General features: G+C 40.6%; 1 protein-coding gene across 4 annotated transcripts in view; it reads right to left on the reverse strand.

Annotated features, from left to right (window-relative positions):
* MAGI2 (membrane associated guanylate kinase, WW and PDZ domain containing 2) overlaps nucleotides 1–20,196 on the reverse strand; it is a 1,483,072-nt gene that overhangs the window by 56,741 nt on the left and 1,406,135 nt on the right. For all 4 annotated transcript variants that reach the window (XM_050782786.1, XM_050782785.1, XM_050782788.1 and 1 more), the window contains one exon: nucleotides 2,652–2,790. In XM_050782786.1, coding sequence (XP_050638743.1) covers nucleotides 2,652–2,790 — 139 coding nt within the window. The remainder of the gene's footprint in view (nucleotides 1–2,651; nucleotides 2,791–20,196) is intronic.

Raw genomic sequence — 20,196 nt, forward strand, 5'->3', positions numbered from 1 at the left:
CTTTCAGCTTAGATTTTCCCAGAGAACTAACGTTTATCTCGTTTGACTATTGTTTTACTTCCTTTAAGGAGATTGTCCTGTGCTATTATGTTCTTTCTTTTGTGACATCATCTCTAAAATTTTTTACAGTCAAAATCCATCTCAATTTAATATCAAAAGTAGCGGACAACTGCTGATATTACTAGCAAGTATGATTTAATGTTACACTTTAGAGGAATATATTTAGAAGAAATTCTGCAATACTGCTACAGTTAACAATGTTGATGACTGGCCACTCAAAAGTTTGCCCAGGCTGGGTGTGCTGGCTCACGCCTGTAACCCCAGCACTTTGGAAGGCTGAGATGGGCGGATCGTTTTGAGAAGTTCAAGACCAGCCTGGGCAACATGGTGAAACCCCATCTCTACAAAAATACAAAAAAATTAGCTGGGCATTGGTGGCTTGCACCTGTAGTCCCAGCTACTCGGGAGGCTGTGGCTGAAGAATCGCTTGAGCCTGGTTAGTGGAGGTTGCAGTGAGTTGAGATCACACCACTCTGGTTCATTTGAGAATTTCACTGTAATCATATATTTTTGGGTGATGCTAAGAATTAATGAAATAATGTTGACATGATCTTGAATTTTTGTCTTGTTCAAAAACATGTTTTTATTTTTTCCTCATGATAGTCTGAGGTAGCTTCACATTTGTTCACTACCGTTTGAGTTATGCCGTAGGTTGATCAGTAGTATGTTCTACTTGCTCACTACAGACAAGCAGCTGATGTGTGGATGCTGAGAAAGTGTGGACCAATAGTGATTCTACAGAAAAATGAAAAGCTCAGGATAGTCATGCTGGTTGGATTAACTTTTTAAAGATAAACTTGTTAGAACAATATTAACTCTATGAAAATGTCTGGGTAGAGATAATATTCAGGTCTCACCATGGAGTGAAGCATACCATTAAAGGTGGTATGTTTTAGAAGTGATAGAATTTCACAGGTCACTTTGATATTACTGAGTCAGTCAGTGCTCTACAGTGCAAAAGTTATTCTGTTCCAAGAGTTCAGATTCTTTACAAAGGGATTAATGCTGGTACATTTTAGCAGGATCATGCCTGTGCTTATTGATATTATATATATATATATATAAAATATTTTATTAGATTCAAGCATTAAGGGTAGGAATCTGGGATGAAATGTTTCCTTGGGCCTAGAGCCAGCCCTACAGAAGCTTCTGAATGCTTTTTGACTTACTGTGAAGGCTTGCTAGCTCTCTTTGTAGGCTTGGAGGGGTGCACAAGATGCTGGAAATATAATGCATTTAAGGCCTTTGAGTTTAGATATTTCAGTTGAACTCAGGATATAGATCTGCCCTGCTAAGTAAGGAGATATTAGTCAGTTATTTAGACAATGTATGCAAAAAGAATAATCTGAAACGGAAAAGTACTCTTTAGAAATCTTTTTTTTTTTTTTTTTTTTTTGAGACAGAGTTTCGCTCTTGTTGCCCAGGCTGGAGTGCAATGCTGTGGTCTCAGCTCACTGCAACCTCTGCCTCCTGGGTTCAAGCAATTCTTCTGCCTCAGCCTCCCGAGGAGCTGGGATTATAGGCATGTGCCACCACGCTCGGCTCATTTTGTCTTTTTAGTAGAGACGGGGTTTCTCCATGTTGGTCAGGCTGGTCTTGAACTCCCAACCTCAGGTGATCCACCCGCCTCGGCCTCCCAAAGTGCTGGGATTACAGGCATGAGCCACTGCGCCCAGCCTAGAAGTCTGTTTTTTTTGGGTAGGGGATAGAAGGATGAAAGAGAGTCAATTTATCTCAATCAACTTAGAGCTCATTATTCAGGTCAGCAGTTAGATCTTGTTTTCCTAATCTGAACAGGTATTATCTGCACTAGTCTGATGTGTCTGTATGCATTTTTGTTTCTGTCTGTCACTCACTGAGATTATCTTTAAAGACCACCTCAGGTTTCGGTGCTTTTCATGTAATGACCACTCAGCTATTTCGGACACACTAGAGCTATGCTGTCAGTAGTGTCTATAATGGGCTGCTGGGAAACAACAACTTTAAAGATGTTTGAAGACAAATCTGTGAATCAAAACATGCTTTAAAGCCTTCCTCAAAAGCATACAGAAACACAACACAGGAGTGAATTTTCAGAATAATTCCTAAATGCCAAGGAAATGCAACCATTGCGTGAACTGAAGTTTACATTTTAAATTTCACACCCTGAAGATATGCTGCTGGTCCCTGCCCCAGTTACAAATCCTTTGAGATAGTCTGATGCACAAACAGTGTTAGGAAATAATTGATAAATTACTGTGTACTCAAATGAACAGCAGACCATCAGTCAAACTGTAAAAGTTCTAATATTTAAGGGGTGCTAACTCTCCTTGCACACTCAGAGATGCCCTGGAAGGTCCTACATTTCATATTTTAAACATTCCTTAATGGAGGGAGCAAAAGAAAGAGTTCACACACATTTATTTCCTGGGCATAAACATACGTGTGTGTGTGTGTGTGTGTGTGTGTGTGTGTGTGTGTGTGTGTACCTATTGATAGCTAAATATATATTTATGTAGAAATAGAGAGCTGATGTCGTTTTATAAATAAGCATAAGCATTTATGGTTCACAGAAGGAAGAGCAAAAGAATGAATTAAAACGTGGAACGCACCATATTCTGGGACCTGTCCCGTGCCTCTCTTGAGCAGCAGCCTCACTCGTCTTCCTCCAGATTTGATGAGTTCTATTGCTCTGGCATGTGTCATGTCCCTTGTGCTTTCCCCATTGATTTCAATGATTTGATCTCCTACCTGTTGATTGAAGAAAAATTAAGTCAGTCAAAGATAGTTTTACTCAAGTTGCATTGTCAACAGATTAAAAAAAAAAAGCCAGTCTAGATGACCTGAGAGCATCCAAATAATTTGGTGGCAGCCTGCTGCTTCTTGGAAGAGGCTAATCCCTGGCTGCATCCTGAATCTGATCACCAAACTTTATTTACCTTTGCAGAAATGAAAATATCAGACCACAAAGGTTGCAGCCATATGTTACTTCTACTGTTACTTATTACTTATTATGGCAGAGACTGTAAACTAGTTAGCATCGTTTTAAAAATTAGGGCATATGTCTGATACTAAAATTCACAATACCTTGGCACCTTTGCTTTGAATCAAGAAGTAAACATTTTAAGGCCTTTTCTTTTTCTTTTTTTTTTTTTTTTTTGAGACGGAGTCTCACTCTGTCCCCTAGGCTGGAGTGCAGTGGCACCATCTCGGTTCACTGCAAGCTCCGCCTCCCGGGTTCACGCCATTCTCCTGCCTCGGCCCGAGTAGCTGGGACTACAGGCTCCCGCCACCATGCCTGGCTAATGTTTTGTATTTTTAGTAGAGACGGGGTTTCACCGTGTTAGCCAGGATGGTCTCGATCTCCTGACCTCGTGATCCGCCCGCCTTGGCCTCCCACAGTGCTGGGATTACAGGCTTGAGCCTGTAATTGAATCTATTGCCAGCTTTTGACTTAGTGCAGCATCCAATTCAGCATGTTGGATAAACTGATTGGTTTTTGTGCTTCTCTGAGAAATTTTTGTATGTATCATTTAAATTTCCCTGGGTGCTGTTGTGATATTTGCCTTCTTTGTAAACAGTGGTTGGCTGATATTCACATTTGATCTTGAGTTTTCTATCACAGCCCCTTGAATTAAAAATGAGATTCTCCATACTCTCCACATGACTAATGCCCTGGCTAAATCTTTGCCATGCTCACACTTAATTGCCAGAAGCTGTCTGGTTAAATACCAGTTCCTCTTGAATTGGGTTTCATAAGCAATTCCCTTTTGGCCTGGGTTCCATAAGCAATTCCCTTTTGGCATTTGTGAATAGATAGTTGAAATAAGGGAGGTTCAACCATGAGCACATCATGTAACTCCCACAGTACCATTACTGTCAGGAACCCTAGAATTAAAAAATGTCTCATCTCAGTGCAAGTAACATAAGACAAATTAACCAGCAAAAGCACAATGAGTGGCTTTGCAAAAATGCTATTTTAGTTATGTACCTTAAAGCAGATCTCAGTCTAAACTCTGTAATGCAAACAGAACTGTAGAAAAACTCTCTATAGCTAATCATTATCAGTGTGGATGCTGCAGGCTGGCTGAGAATAGGAACATAAATTTTCCATCACAATGGCAGGAGAGCATAAAAACAAGACCCCCAAAGTCGGGGGGAAGAACATGTTTGTTGTAGCAAGGAAATGACATCTCTACTTAAGGATGATTCTCTAAGGGGTAAGGAGGATTCCTTTTGTATACTCAGCTGCCTTTGGAAGTATGGATTTGGGGCAGTGGATGAGGTTTACCTCACTGGCATGACTTCCACATTCCACAGAAAAACCAAGAAGACAGAACTAACTTAACTGTTTTAGGGCTAGTGGCTTTCTTTAAGTTTCTTTAATTGTCTCCTTTCCTCTGAGGCGACAGGCATAACTTGAAGTTGAATAGTTTGCCAGAGGCCATGTATCTAAGCCAGAGGCAGAAATGGGACCAATTATCCCTCCCCAAGTAGCCCCCTCCCACAACAGAAACCTCATGGCACATAATTAAATTGAAAAAGTAAAACAGCAGTTCCGATGAAGCTACATATAGAAAAAGTGTTCCTTCCTGGCTAGACTCTCTTCTGAGCTTCAGACTCACATGTCCAGTTGATCACTAAACATCTTCACCTCGTTGTCTGTCCAACAGGCAACTCCAAGTCAACAGCAGTAGAAGCAGAAGACAGGGCTGACTACCTTTCTCCCAAAGTGGATCTTCCTCTCAATTCCCAATCCTGGTTAATGGCAACACCATTCACCTAAGCAGAAAGCTGGGGGTCACGCTACACTCCTTGTTTTCTCAACTTCTCCGCATCTGTCCCTGTCCTCATATGTATCCCATTGCTCACAAGTTCAATTCAGGCCTTTATGTGGTTATTCCAGGATTCCCCTGTCACTCTCCCACCAACCTCTTTTCATTGTCACTAGAGTCATCCTTCTAAGGAAAAGCTTGTCAAATGTGTCCTGCTGACTAAGGCATTCAGGCCCATACACATACTGCTGTTCTTTTTTCTCCTCCTCCCCACAGGCCTGGTGATTTCTTGTCCTTTCTGAAGGTCCTAAGAATCTTCTCCTATGGGTGCCTTCCTCGACTCTATGCTCTTCACAAGCAGAGATGTCCACTCTCTCTGTTCAGTAGTAATGGCACCCCACTCTATTTATTATGCCTCATTACAGATTCATGAGTCTCTGTCTTCCCTCCTAGGTTGTGAGTGTCTTCATTCAGTAAATAATTTCTGAGCACCTACTATGTACCAGACAGTCAACTGAGGATATAGAGATAAATGGTATCATTTCTTTGTACAATAAGTTCTCAGTCTATTTGGAAAGAAAGTGGGTAAATAAGGCCATTACTACTCAATGTATCTTTGCTATAACAGAGGCATTCACAAAGTACTAAGGGAACAGAAAGAAGGGACATCTAACTCAGAGTGTGGGAGTGGTGGGTAGTCAGGGAGAGCTGCCATGAGGTGGTGACATCTCAACTGAGTTTTGAAGTACCAGTAGGAGTTCCCCAGGTGAAGAGGAAAGCATTCTAGGCAGAGAGAGTAGCATAAGTAAAGGCTACAGAGTTTGAGGGAATGGTATACTTGGGAAACTGTCAGTAGTTTATTATGCTGTTCAGGAGTTTAGGTTTTATTTTGAAGGCAATGGCAAGGCACTAAAAAGTTAAGCATGGGGTAACCTGACCAGGGAAATGGAGTGGTGTTTAGAAATCTCCCTGTGACCTCAGTGTGGAAAGCAGAAAAAGAGAAAGGTGGAAGACTGAGGAAGGGAGCTTCCTGCAACTGAGTTGCAGCGTTGTCACATGGTCTATCCAAGTGAGACATTAGGAGGCTGTGGGGAAGGAGACGATGAGGACAATGACACAGAGTCTGGGTCTCCTTTAACTGTGTGTCTGGATGAGGTGCACTGCATATATTGGTGAGTAAGTGAAGTACTTCCACATGGCTTATCTTGAAACCATGGGAGAGGGAGGTATAAACCTTCTTGAACCCCAAATCGAATCTTGACAGCCACTGCCGCCTTGCAGTTACTTGTGTCCTGAGACTGATATTTTAACCAAAAACCATGTGGAGGGCAAAAGAGATCTTGTGTTGTGATAGAAATAGCCCCATCTTTTGACTCTGGTCCCATACTTGAGTTTAGCAAGATTTAGAAAATTTGAAGTTTTCATTCACGTATGTGTTTATTTTCCCTTTTCCCTACAGTGAGCTTGTGAGACTTAAAGGAGAAGGCATTAGCGTGGAGGAGAGAAGGGGTGGTTTGAAAACTACGTGGGAGGTGGATAAGCAGAGGGGTTTAGGGGCTGCGCAAGGGGTGAGCTGAAGTTGTGGGGCCTCAGGGATGAGTCTCTGGGAAGTCAAGGACATTATTTTTATTGGGTTCCCAGGAGCCTGAGCTGACCTCTTCACCTGGCAGATTTCCAGAATTTCGGCTTTCCATGTAGGGTCCCCTTAGAGGGAGATGCTCTGATACCTGCTGAATCTCTCCTACACCCTTTCCCCATTCCAGGGTATCAGTGTCATTGGGTGGTGGGGGTTGTGTCTGCTGATTTTCTGCCTCATTTTGGAGCAACGGAAGTTTGGGAATAGTTCAAGATCTTACTAAATCAAGGAAAAAAACGTTTCTAGGGGCTGGTGGTGGTTAGGTAATGGAATGAAAATGCTGCTGCCAACATTGACTCTGACTGTTGCAAAGCACTCTGGGCATTATTTTAAAAGTGGGCCAACTCACACGGACCTGGTTTCAGTGGCAACAGACTCAGTCCAGACCTGGCCTCAAGACTCCCATCTCTCTTTGGAACAGTATGACCTGTGAAAGGGTTGAATTTTCATTTTCATTCCAATATCAGTATTCTGTATAATAATTTTAACTGGAACTCCCTAAATAAATTTGGGATGTGATCTCTTTCATTGTCATCTGGATATATAAGAAGATCGACTTACGGGGTGGGGGGACAGCGGGAGGTGGGGCAAGAGATTCTCTTGTTACTTTCCTACTTTCCGACCTCATCTGACTTCAGTGCAGTGGCCAGTGTGTGACCAAAGAGTGTCACTTTTCTCTATCACAATCGGGAGAATTAATTTTGTAAAACCAATAGAAAATTCGCAGCCCTTTTAGAAATGAAGAAAAAGACCAACTGTGACTCTGATGTAGTCTCTTCTGTACTCTCTGCCACAGAGCTGTCTTCAACTGAGCTATGTTACTAAAATGAAACTTCTAAGATCTCCACTCATTCTTAGAGTATTTTTAAAATATCGAGTTCCAGTTGAGAGGGAGAGGGAGAGAGAAAGAGAGAGAGAGAGACAGACAGACCAAGATACCAAAACCAGATAAAGGTAATTCAGGAGTCTCTGTGTGCACTGCATTATGTGGATCAAGGAATTGCCAAATTTAGGAAACTGACCAAACAACTTAAGAGGAATTCTAAGAACTCATTTTTTTTTTTTCCTATGGAAGAGATACTTTTATCTGTGGGTCCCTTGGGGCAACTAACAACCTTAGAGTAATGTCCCAGGGCCAAGGTGGAGTGAGGTAACTACTGTGTGGAGGGCCCAGCCTAGTAAGTTCTGCATTCCTACTCATGCATTTCTGCTCATACATCATAGCAGATTTTTCTTTAACAAAACACCAAATCTTTGAACTTGCTTGGGGCTTTCCAGGTAAAAAAACTTTTTCTCTTTTTGCCTGTGGAAGGCCAAGGCAGGAGAAGGCAAACATCTCAGAATTCCTTTTGTGGTTAATAGTTCAGGTTGTAAGAAAAAATTTAAACTCTGTACTGTATGCATTTTTGTAGTCAAGTCATATATAAACTATTTGGCTTGTCTCAGTGAAATATTTATAAGAATTAGATTAAATCCTGGATTTACTTTAGCCGTGAGTCATAGCAGTCCCAGCTCAAAGGGTTGCTTGGACATCACTACAAACATGCTTAGCTGGTTGTAATCAGTTAATTGCCCTCATGTTACCATTGCATCATCAGAGCCTATTTTGTATGATCATACAAAAACTATAACGATCCCAGATTATAATTAGGTGTGAGGAATTGAGTTTCTTTGTAATATTATACCAATAAATCATGAATAATCTCTATTCCTTATTTCATGAGGGACTTAGCTATGGACCATTTTGGTGGCTAATGATCTGAGGTCACAGGCTAATGCCATCATCATTCCTCCCTTACAGGTTGGTTTTTCCCACTGACACTAGACCCCTCCTGGACAGGGAACACACCTATTGTCTCTGTGTCATCTATACCTGCCACAGTTCCTGAGAAGTAGGCCCTCGGTTAATCACAGTTGAGTCGATAAATGTTTGGTTTGCCTTTCAGTGATAGTAAAGGTCTTCATTTGCATGCCATATAAGTTAAGCTTTAGTGCACCTCAGCATATCTCAACCTTTCTTGCCTTACGCAGTTCCAGCCAAATCGTGACAATTTCAGTGGTACTTACAGGAGACCAAATGAGGCTTCAGTAAATGGTGACCTGCACACATTGGTAGTGACAGGTAAAGTTATAGGAAACAAATGCTAGAATTGAGAGTAAGAGGAATGGAGGCTGAGTCTGAAATAATGAAGTGCCAGGAAAAGGAAAAGTCAGAACTAGCGTCTTTGCTGCTGCAGTCATTGTTATGGGTGCTCTGACACTGGAATACTGTGCCCTAAATGGCCCTGATGGAACAAAGCACAGGATGATTTCCAACTTGATGGTGATCTTTAATATCTACTGGCTGTTTTCATGATTAACTTTGTTAGATATTATTTAATAACCATTACAGGAAGAATATTTTTCAAGGGGTTACACTGAATGTTTTCATTAACCTTCCCATTTCTTTCATTAGATTGCGATTGAATTAGATGGGTTCCAAGTGCCTATTACAGGGCCTGGCTTTCGTTATAAACTGTTAGGCTCAGTTGCCTCAGCAAGGCACAGGAGCCCATAAAATCAGCAGGTTTTCCAGAGAGAAAACTTCTAATCCAATTGGAAACTGAAACACATGTTTGAGAGCACCAAAACTGTCAATTGTATTTGCTTCAATTCACTTATATATTGAAAACTGTCTGAGACTCTCTTTATACTATGTTTTAGACAGTAATCACTTAAAAAGAAAACAGGCTGGGCATGCTGGCTCATGCCTATAATCTCAGTGCTTTGGAAGGCCGAAGTGGGAGACTGCTTGAGTCCAGGAGTTCAAGACTAGCCTGAGCCACATGGCAAAACCCCCACCTCTACAAAAAATAAAAAACATTAGCCAGGTGTGGTGGTACATGCCTAGCTACTCAGGAGGCCGAGGTGGGAGGATCACTTGAGCCCAGGAGTTCAAGGCTGCAGTGAGCCATGATTGCACCTCTGTATTCCAGCCTGGGGAACAAGAGTGAGGACTTATCTCTAAAACAAAACAAAATAATAAAACTCCCACAAAAAACCCCAAAAAAGCAAAATCAAACCCATAAAAGTCCCAGCATCTCTCAAGAAACTTCATCCAAGTAGAAGTGTGAAATGACCCTTATAGATGCACAGAAGAGAGAAGAATCCTTCATCAAGGTTCTGTCTAAGCACATAACCTGCTTAGGAGGGTCTCAAAGGTGAGGGGAACAAGCTGGCACTGGAAGTGAAAGGCCACTGCAGGATCCTGAGAATTCACCACTTGCTGCAGGTGGTATGCCTTCTTTGGTGTTGTTATTATTTGTGTTTAGAAAACATGTAGTCACAGCTCAGAAAATGTCCGGCCATTGACTTGAGCACACTATCCTATGGTGGGAGTGTTGCCTTGTCTGGACAATCATATCAGGGAGCCGGCTTTAGCAGAGGTTTAGGGGGAGCTTTCCCTTCTGGAGCCTCCATTTCTATTTATAAAAATCCTCTAAATTAAAACATGAAAATATATGTAAAACTTGAAGACGACACAGTATCCCTACTGTGGAAATAGTTGAACTCTAAATTATGATCTGGTGTCTTCCTCACTGATTCCTTCCTTTTTCCTTGTCAACTGTTACTGATATTAATCTCATACAGAGAATTTTATTAGATTGCTTCTTTCTAAGTCTCGTTACTCTTCTAGGGCTCATTTTATTTATTTATTTATTTATTTTTAGATATTTATTTTATTTTAGATATTTAAAATATTTTAGATTTTTTTATATATTTATTTATTTTCACTCTGTTGCCCAGGCTGGAGTGCAGTGGCACGTTCTTGGCCTACCGCAACCTCCACCTCCTAGGTCTGAGTGATTCTCCTGCCTCAGCCTCCTGCATAGCTAGGATTACAGGCGAACTCCACCACGCTTGGCTAATTTTTTGTATTTTCAGTAGAGAGGGTTTTACCAAGTTGGCCAGGCTGGTCTTGAACTCCTGACCTCAGAAGATCTACTTGCCTTGGCCTCCCAAAATGCTGGGATTACAGGTGTAAGCCTCTGTACCCAGCCTCTTCTAGGGCTCTTAACTGGGGTTGATGTTTAATTCTTTTAAGTTCTCCCCTCCCCTAGCTCTATGTGTGCTCTCTGGGTGATCACTTCCCATCTTTCTTTTTTTTTTTTTTTGAGACAGGGTCTCACTATGTCACCCAGACAAGTGTAGTGGCGTGATCTCGGCTCACTGTAGCCTTGACCTCCCAGGTTCAAGCAATCCTGCTGCCTCAGCCCCCCAAGTAGCTGGGACCACAGGTGTGCACCACCATGTCTGACTAATTTTTATATTTTTGGTAGAGATGGGGTTTCACCATGTTGCCCAGGCTGGCCTTGAATTCCTGAGCTCAAGCGATCCACCCATTTTCACCTCCCAAAGTGCTGGGATTACAGGCGTGAGTTACTGCGTCTCGCCCTTCCTACCTTTCTAAGGTATTTGGCGTGTTTCCTTTTTGGTGCCTTTGTACATGCTGTTCCTTTTGCTAGAATCTGAGTCCTTCTTCTCCCCACTTCAAAAACGGAAATCCCACTCATCCCTCAAACTTCAGGGATGATATCATCCAGAGAGCCTTTTGTGATCCCAGCAGTCTGGGTCAGGTGCCTTTCCTGTGCATTTCTTTAGAAGTATTGACCTTTGCCAATAATATTGTAAGCTCTCCAAGGACAGGAACTCTGTCACATGGGAAATATCCACATGCGTCTGTTCAACAGATGGATGAATGTTTGAAAGAAGGCATTTTTCAGAAAGTATCTTTTTGGCTGTATGCTCCTTATAGTTTAAACCAAATGTAAACAAGGTTTATAATAAAATTCTAATTTGGTTTCATAATATATGTCAACCAGGTTTGATCATGATCAAATAATATATGGGAAGTGCCTTGTAATCTCTAAATATATAAATATAATCTATTATTAATCACAGTAGTTACAATTAACGATAGATCATTATAATTATAATAATGGTAGAAGAGGTAAAAAAGTAATACATTTTTCATAATGAATCTGGGAGAGAAGCAGTTGAGCTTCTGAGGGTGTATTAAATGGTGAAATGGGGCAAATGATATTTTTCTGGAAATATCACTGAGAGGTTAAAAATGAAAAAAAAAAAAAAAAAAACACCAAAAACTCTTCTGTTTGATAAGCACTACCTGATAGAAATTCTTATAGGACATGAATGGTATATCGTATTCCATGATTTTAGATGAAGTTCTCTAGGAAAAGAATCTCATGAATGTTGGGAAGATAATCCAAACCCTAAACTAATACAGATAAATAACTGCAAGTGTGGCAACAGACATGAATGTGAAGAAAGAGATTTTAGAGACAAGCTGGTTGGAGCAAAACATTTTCTAAAAAGGAAAAATAACTACTGTCATTCCATTTTTCATATGCTAGTTTGACTGCTCAGGTGAAAAGAGACTGGGGCAATATCTTACAATTATCTGCCTAAGAATAGAAAGCTATCATTGGTAGCTCAGCTAGCTTATCCAGATGCTCAGAAATCACTTACATTAGGTCATGAAGTCAGTTTCCCCAGTTGACTGAAAAGTAAACAAAAAGGAAATCAAAGAGGAAACTTTCTATTGTGAATTCTGTATGAGCTGTTATTTCCCTTCCTTGGATGTAATTTAGAGAAAATGAGGGATTATTATTATGTATACTTATCTAATCAGATACATTTATTTTCTGGATAAGCATTAGGCTTTGTGCAATGACTTCTATACTGACTCATGATAACAATTCCTTGTTTTCCTGAAGCCAACTGTCTTGCATATTGCATTTACATTTCAACTTTTTAGCACCTTCTCTCCTCTCTGACCTCTGCTTCTGTATTTACATCTCTATCTCAGACTGTGTGTGCACCAGTCCTAGACCTGACAAGTTAACAGTGTGAATGAGCATCAAAAGGTATACCAAGATGGGTGGCGGGGACATCAGTTAGCTGGGATTTTGAAGATAATTTAATGATGGGACTATTTTCAAAGTATGGGCAGGGTTAGTGCAATCAAAGAGGGCTGTTGAGGCAATGAAGGATAAATATGGCAAGTGCTGTTACCACCTCTAGTCTGAATGACATCGGGGAGGAAGAGAAGTTACAGGGGCTGAGTGAGAGCTGGAGCCATGAAAGAGAGGCTACCTGTCTAGAGCTGGAGCTGTAGCGGGAAGGAATGCTGCCAGGCTCACAGCACCAAGGCAGGAGCAACAGGATAAGAAATACCCTAGCCTCTAGAATAGTGTCGCCCATCCCCAGATGTCCACCTCCTAGTCCCTGGAATATGTGGCAAAAAGGATTTTGCAGATGTGCATACCTTAAGGATTTTGAGATGGGGCGATTATCCAGATTGTTTGGGTGGGCCTAATATAATCACAAAGGTCAAAGTCTGAGAGAGAAATGCAAGACAGAAGCAGAGGTCAGAGAGGACAGAAGGTGCTAAGCTGCTGGCTTTGAAGATGGAGGAAGGAAATATAAGCCAAGGAGGTTCTAGAAGCTGGAAAATGAAATGAAATGGGTTCCTACCCCAGAGTCTCCAAATGGAACCAGCCCTGCTGACATGATGTCTTGATTTTAACCCAGTGAAACAAACTGATTTCAGACTTCTGACTCCAGAACTGTAAGACAATCGATTAGTGTTGTTTGCGGTCATTTATTACAGCAGGAATAGAAAACTAGTGTACTTTCTCTCTTTCTGCCCTCTGATCTCCTGCCGATGCTTCCCATTGGCCAAATCCAACAGGAAGCCAGAAGGCAAGAGGGGTTGGGTGATACAGACATAGCCATCATTCCCCCAGAATAGGGCAGAGAAGGAAGTAGAATAAATCTGGGGGAGAAGGTAGAACAAAGGAAGAACCAGCACTGGGGTGGAGTGGGTGCAGGATGGAATAGATTTTAAAACATCAAATATGCCAGATGAAGGCTTTAAGCAATAATTCAAGAACAAGACAAAAATCAAGTGGCAGCCTAGCTCAAATCCTATTGGAGAAACTGTTTTTGGAAACCTTTATTTGTTTTAATATTTTACTTCAACATGTGTAGCCTCTATACCATTACAGAAAGAGGAGTGGCCTCAGGGTTACTGAGTTGAATGCTCTTTTTAAAATTGCCTAAGATGTCAGTTACCTTTGTACCTGGTCAGTTTCCAAGTCCTGTCAATTCTACATGTACCCTGTCTCCAGCAGCTGCCTCTCATTTCCCGTTTCTCTTGCTGCCATTCTACATTAGCTGTTCCTCCCTTTCCCCTCTTCTTTCTATCCATATGGTTGTCATAAGTATATTTCAAAGACGATCTTTGATTTTGCCTCACTCCTTCTGAAACACCTCCCTTCCTGCCCTATGCTTCTTGAACAGAATCCAAACTCCTTGACATGAGGTGTAGATCCTTTAGGACCTTGTCCCTGTAATCTTCTGGCTTATTACCACCCCTTTCTTGTGTTTAGTCTGGCCCACTTGTACTTTCTCCACTCTTTCTTCCTCTGCATTTTTGCGGCTGTCCTCAGCCTTCCTTATTACTTTTGTCATTTTCCCTGGATCCTTCAGTCCCATCTCCTAATCATGCCCATTCTTCAAGGCTCTGCTCAAATCCTCCACGAATCCATCACTGGTCACTCCAGGGGAATTTTATCCTCCCTTCTCTCTGCGTCCACTGCTCTTATAGCTATGCCTCTCTTGTAGCACTTACAGTCACACTACCTGTTAGTCTAGGTATTTGTGTATTTATTCTCCCCACTACCATTTCTCAACCTACTAAATTATAAACTCTTGGAAAGAGGGAGTGTATCTTTGTATCTTCTAGTAGTAGCTGATGTATTGACTTAAAAATAATAGATGATCAAAACTTGCAGTGGGGGCAAAAATGATTACTGTGTAGGTCACAAATGATTAATGGCAGAGGGAGAGTCTTTGGGGGAGGTGACGGTGTATGGGAGACTGGAGGGGGCTTTGAGTCAGCCTGTGCCTTGCTCACTATGGTTTTCCGACTGTCAGCTGAGGTGCCTGGCACAAGATAAGAGCTTCATGAATATTTCTTAAATGAATAAGTAAATGCTATCTACTTCACTTTGGCCAAAGGCAACCTTGAATTCTGAGAGAACAAGGTCTTAACAAAGGTCCCTAATACTTGTTATAATATGAAGAAGGCAAAAAAAAAAAAAAAAAAAAACGTGTTAAGGTAAAAACAACACAATCTTCTACTTGTAAGGACAAACAAAAAGCTTACGAACAGCAAGCCTTTGCCAGCAACCAACTGAGGAGGACACAGCCACAAGGTGGAAGCATCTCTTTTCTTTCTGAAATAACCATGCCTTTGTTGGCGTAACCCGCTGAAAGCAGACAGGCTGATTTTTGCATTTACTAGTCCTGTGAGAAGCACTGGGAAATACACTCTTATTTATGATAGTTATTCTATAAATACTTCCCAGTATATAGCTTGAGAGCAGCGATTTCGTTGTATATTTTCACAATATCTTTTGTAGCTTTTAACATAGTAGTGACTGATATGTGTGTGTGTGTGTGTGTGTGTGTGTGTAAGAGAGTAAGAGTGAATGAATGCGAGAGAGAATGATTGAATGATTTGGGGGTAAATTAAGGAAGCAGTTGCTGATAATTATTACTCTACACCTACTGCTATGGTCTGAATGTGTTCCTCCTAATTTATGTGTGGGAAACTTAATCTCCAATGCAACAGTGTAGGGAGGCAGAGTCTTTGGGAGGTGTTTGGGTCATGAATGGATGAATGCTGCCATTAAAAGGGCTTGCAGGAGTGGGTTTGTCCTCTCTTGCCCTTCTGCCATTTGCCATGTGAGGACACACGAAGGTTTATACCAGATATTGGTGCCTTGATCTTGGACTTCCCAGAACCCAGAACTGTGAGAAATAAATTTCTCTACTTCACAAATTACTCAGTCTCAGGTATTCTGTTATGGTAGTACAAACAGACTAAGACACCAATTAAAGCATGCGTAGGGACACTGAGGGCAAGGAGCTCATCTTATTAATCTTTTTATCTCTGGTTTTTCTTATCCTTACTTAAGGTGATGACGCTGACCTTTGGGGCGAACAGGAGTTTATGAAAGATCTCACAGCTTATAAGTGGAAGTAACAAGACCAGTTGCAGGTTCCCTAGTAGGACTTTACTTGGTTCAGAGTTAAAGGTTCCTTCTACATGAAGCAGCTATTTGAGATTTTCTGATGTATTATTAACCTTTGGGACATTGTTTGAAAATACATATTCATGTGCTACAAATAGCTTTAAAACCCAGGTTCATTCAAGCATCAGTAGGATGAAAAAGAATTAACGTGTACTGAGGATAGCTGTAAGTGTGAATACATCTAGTTAGTACTTCATGGTCTGAATTTCCCTGGTCATTATAACTACCTTCTCTTCAAATAAATGTTAGTTTTGTAGTTAGCTTTCAAAACTACATGTGTTAAAGTTTCAGATCAATGGGATCACGAATGTCCTTGTGCCCAATTTTAACAGTGCACAAGGAGTATACTAAGTGAAAACACTCATGTCTCTGAGGTCTACTATCTTTGTTCAGCCATAATAAAAATACAATCTTTGTTTAATAGCTTAATTTAAAGTCAGCTCTCCAGAGAATCTGCACTTATTGCCATAATACTCAATAGTATTGGCAACGAGTGCATGGATTATACTGATTTTTCTATTGATATGCTAACACAATAAATAGAAAGAGTAGCAGTGCATCACTATCATTTTGATGCACAAAATAAACATTATCTATTTTACTTTCTTTTACTATTTAAAGTCACATATTAATTACTTAAATTTTACAACTAGGAATGTAGCCGAGAGTCTAAAAATCTTGTTTCTGTTCAAGTTAATTCAGATTGTCCATCCATGCATGCGAACAGCTGAGCTATGAAATTGGGCAGCATGTTTTCTGGCAATAATGAGGAGATAATATTCCTTAGGAGTATTTAAGTGACATCACTATTAATAGGTTAATTGGAAATAAAAATGTAAAGCTTTCTTAAATCACTAAAATAAAAAGCCTCTGGTTTATTGTAGCTTTGCAATGTACTTTTTGAACTGTCCCACTTTGCAGTTTTGGTTAATAACTGTCTGATTAATGTAACTGCAGCTGCTCTCAGAATTCCACATACATCCCATGGATAATTAGCCATTTCAAAAGGAGACTTTCCCATGCATATCTTGATTCAAAGTCATATTGTTACCTCTATTGCTTTACCAATTTCTTGAAAAATGATACCTGCATCCAGTGAAGTATTAGGTTGGTACAAAGGTAACTATGATTTTGGCCACTGAAAGTAATGGCAGGCTGGGCGTTGTGGCTCATGCCCATAATCCCAGCACTTTGGGAGGCCGAAGTGGGCAGATCACTTGAGGTCAGGAGTTTGTGACCAGCCTGGCCAATATGTTGAAAGGCCATTTCTACAAAAAATGCAAAAAAAAAAAAAAAAAAAAAAAAAAAAAATTCATGGTAGCGCACGCCTGTAATCCCAGCTCCTCTGGAGGCTGAGGCAGGAGAATTGCTTGAACCCGGGAGGTGGAAGTTGCAGTGAGCCGAGATCATGCCACTGCACTCTAGCTGACTACGGTTGGGAAGCTGATATAAGAGGCGCCCTCCATGTTCAGAACCCAGAGTACCACTTGTTGCTATTTAAGAGTTTCACAATTGGTTTGAAACAGATAGCTAAAGTGATATTACTCTATCATACATTCTAACTGGACTTAAATTATTTTTAGTTCTCTGTTCGAACATTTATACTTATGCCACGAGATACGTGCATTTAGTTTCCATCTCTACACTAAGATCTCAATTACCCAAGAGTTTGTTACAGAGTTGTGAACCACCCAGATGAAAAAATAGACCTTTCATAATAATTAGCACTTATTAACATGGTTTTATGCCAGGTACTTTTGAAATATTATCTCACTTAATTCTCAAACCAAGCTACTAAGCAAGCAAGCAACCAACCAACTTTCTATGGGCTGGAGGGAGCAGAAAAATTCAAATTAGCCCTGAAAAATGTAATTCTAATTCATATATATTTTTTCCATTGGGAACTGATCAATCAATAAATAATGCAGAATGAGCACCATTGGTACCAAGATATCAAGTTAATCTTTGCATGATTATTTAGCTTGAGCTGTCCCATGCCACTACTGTACTCCTTAACTTGGGTTAGACAGGTACCTTCAACATTGTGTGGGTGAATGTTCAAGAACAACTTCAGTCCACTTCATGATGCTTCCTCTGTCCATGTATTTTAATTCCTTGAGTGTATTTACTAGTTTTCTGTTCTTGGTTTCTGCCTTAAACTATGGCTCTTGCCATTTCTTCCATTTCATTTCTTGCATTTACTAGTACTCTTTGGATATCTTTCAGTGATACTCCCTCGAACCTGCCTAAATTCATCATTATATTGCTACTTGTGGAGGCTGGCCCCTCCTGCATTGTCCCTGTACAATCTTGCATTGTTCTTTGGTGTGATGCTGCACAGTCATTTTACAAATGTGGGCCACTTGTCACTAAAGGTTGGGGTACAAATACATGAATGGGAACCCTCAAATTCATCACCATTTCTACAAAAACAATTCCACTGGCCTGCCCTGACAGAAAATCCTTATTTTTTTTTTATCACCTTTGTTTTCCAAGGATATCACATTATTAATGTAACTGGTTTGATTGAACTGTCCGTAGTCACTGAGAGACAATGTGCAAGTGATTTATTTTTTCAATAACTGCTACCAGCTGTGCTGTTGACTCCTGCCCTTTTCCCACTGGGTAGCAGCCTAATCCCATTATTTTTTCAACATTTTAATCTATTAAAGTCTAGTGCAATTAGCATTGCAATCTTCAATTAAAATCTCTCCCACTCTCATTGCACACTAGGACGAAGGCTTGAGCTACTTAAGTGGAGAAAAGTCCTTATTCTTCCCTGTTTCCCCTCTGCAGCACCCCCCCGCTTTCTTTATCCCTCCAGTCTTCTAAGGAAGTGCTGGCAGTGGGGTATGTATGAGGGACAATATCCCCTAGAGAGATCAAGAGTTGCTGGTGGCAAGTCTGCTCTCTTCTTTTTGCTGGTGTTCTCTGTATGGCAGATCTTAATCAAGTGTTTACTTTGTGCCAGGTCGTGTTAGGTGCTGGGAACAGGGTAAGAAGACATCAAGGAAGACAAGATTTCTGACCTCAGAGAATTCAAATTTAGTGATATACATGCTGTCTCTCTCATGAGGATTATTTGGGTTACTTTTTTGGAAGATCATAAATCTTTTTTGGAAGACATCTTCATATTGGGAGATACAGATGAGGCTGGCCTCCTCCTATTTCACTTAGCACCCCCTTCCCCACCATGGTTATTCTAACCTACAGCCTCTTCAGTAGGGGTCACTTTAGTTAGCAAATGCCCCAACAGGCTTAAGCCCCAAATCGCCTTTTGTAGTATCCACTCAACCCATGGGAAATGGTGGGAGTGTTGGCTTCTCTAGAACTACTTCTCTTCTCTATCTTCTCTCAGTTCTTTTCTCCAATCCCTAGCTCATCTGGGTCTCTGCTGATTCAGTGGCTCAGCTACTTTTAGACAAGAAGCAATCATAAGTCTCCCATGGAGTAGAGGGCAAGGATGGTTTAAGCATCCCCAATTATGAAGGAGGAGAATGGGGCAAATATGATACCTTTTTCCCTCATGGAGAATGGGGTATCAGGGATGGGGAGAGAAGGGATGGTTACTGCTTTACAAACTGTTATCCCAAGCTCCCAACAGCCACCACAAGGAGGTGGCTGGCCTCACTATTGGTGACTCTCTAAATAAAATGTGAGGAACTTAGTCTTTATCTTTGGCTCTGGCCTAGATAACTGGAAAGATCTAGGCTGGGAACTTATATTATTATATCATACGGAGAGAAAGAACAGAATAAAAATAGGGAACTAGATAAAGCTTGTGGATTATCTGTTAATTTTAATTACTCATTCTTACTCTAGAAAATGGAAAAGTGATTTCATTTTCATTTCTTCTTTAAGTCCTTATTAGCCAAATTTTACAAAGGGTTACTGACTAATGTGTATAACATATGTTTATTCTTAAAACCTAATATGCTAGGTTCTACTCTGACAGTATGTTTTGATTTTTTGGTTGTTATTGTTTATACAGGATAACTTACATTGTGAAGGTATGAAGGACACTGTGGAGGAAGATAATGTGGCAATGGTAGCAATGTTATTAAGGGCACGGGCTCTGGTGGAATCAGGAGCCCTTGGTTTGCACCTTATGGCTAATACCACTTATTAACTTAGAGATGTTAGACAAGTCATTTAACCTCTGCAAATCTCAGTTTTCTCATCTGAAAATGGGAATTATGGTGGTGTCCATCTCATAAGGTTGTTGAGAAGATCACAGCGATATGCAGGTAAACTTTGCACAGTGCCTGACACATGGTAAGTTTTCAATAAATGTTAGTTACATTAAAACGTATTCAATAGGAAACTTTCAAACTCACCTTACACCTGACCATATAAAACTCTAATAATTGGAGTTGTCTTCTTTATTGAGAGTTAATATTGGAATTAATGTATGCATCTCTGAGTTAAGAGTAGGGGTTGGTAAACTGTGACCCATAGGTCAAATCCAGCCCAATGCTTGTGTTTTTTTTGTTTAAGTAGCATTTTATTGGAACACAGCCATGTTTATTTATTTACATACAGCCTACAGTTTCTTTTGTACTATTACTGCAGCAAAGCTGAG

The sequence above is a fragment of the Macaca thibetana genome, chromosome 3, assembly GCF_024542745.1.
Source record: "Macaca thibetana thibetana isolate TM-01 chromosome 3, ASM2454274v1, whole genome shotgun sequence".
Lineage (NCBI taxonomy): Eukaryota > Metazoa > Chordata > Mammalia > Primates > Cercopithecidae > Macaca > Macaca thibetana.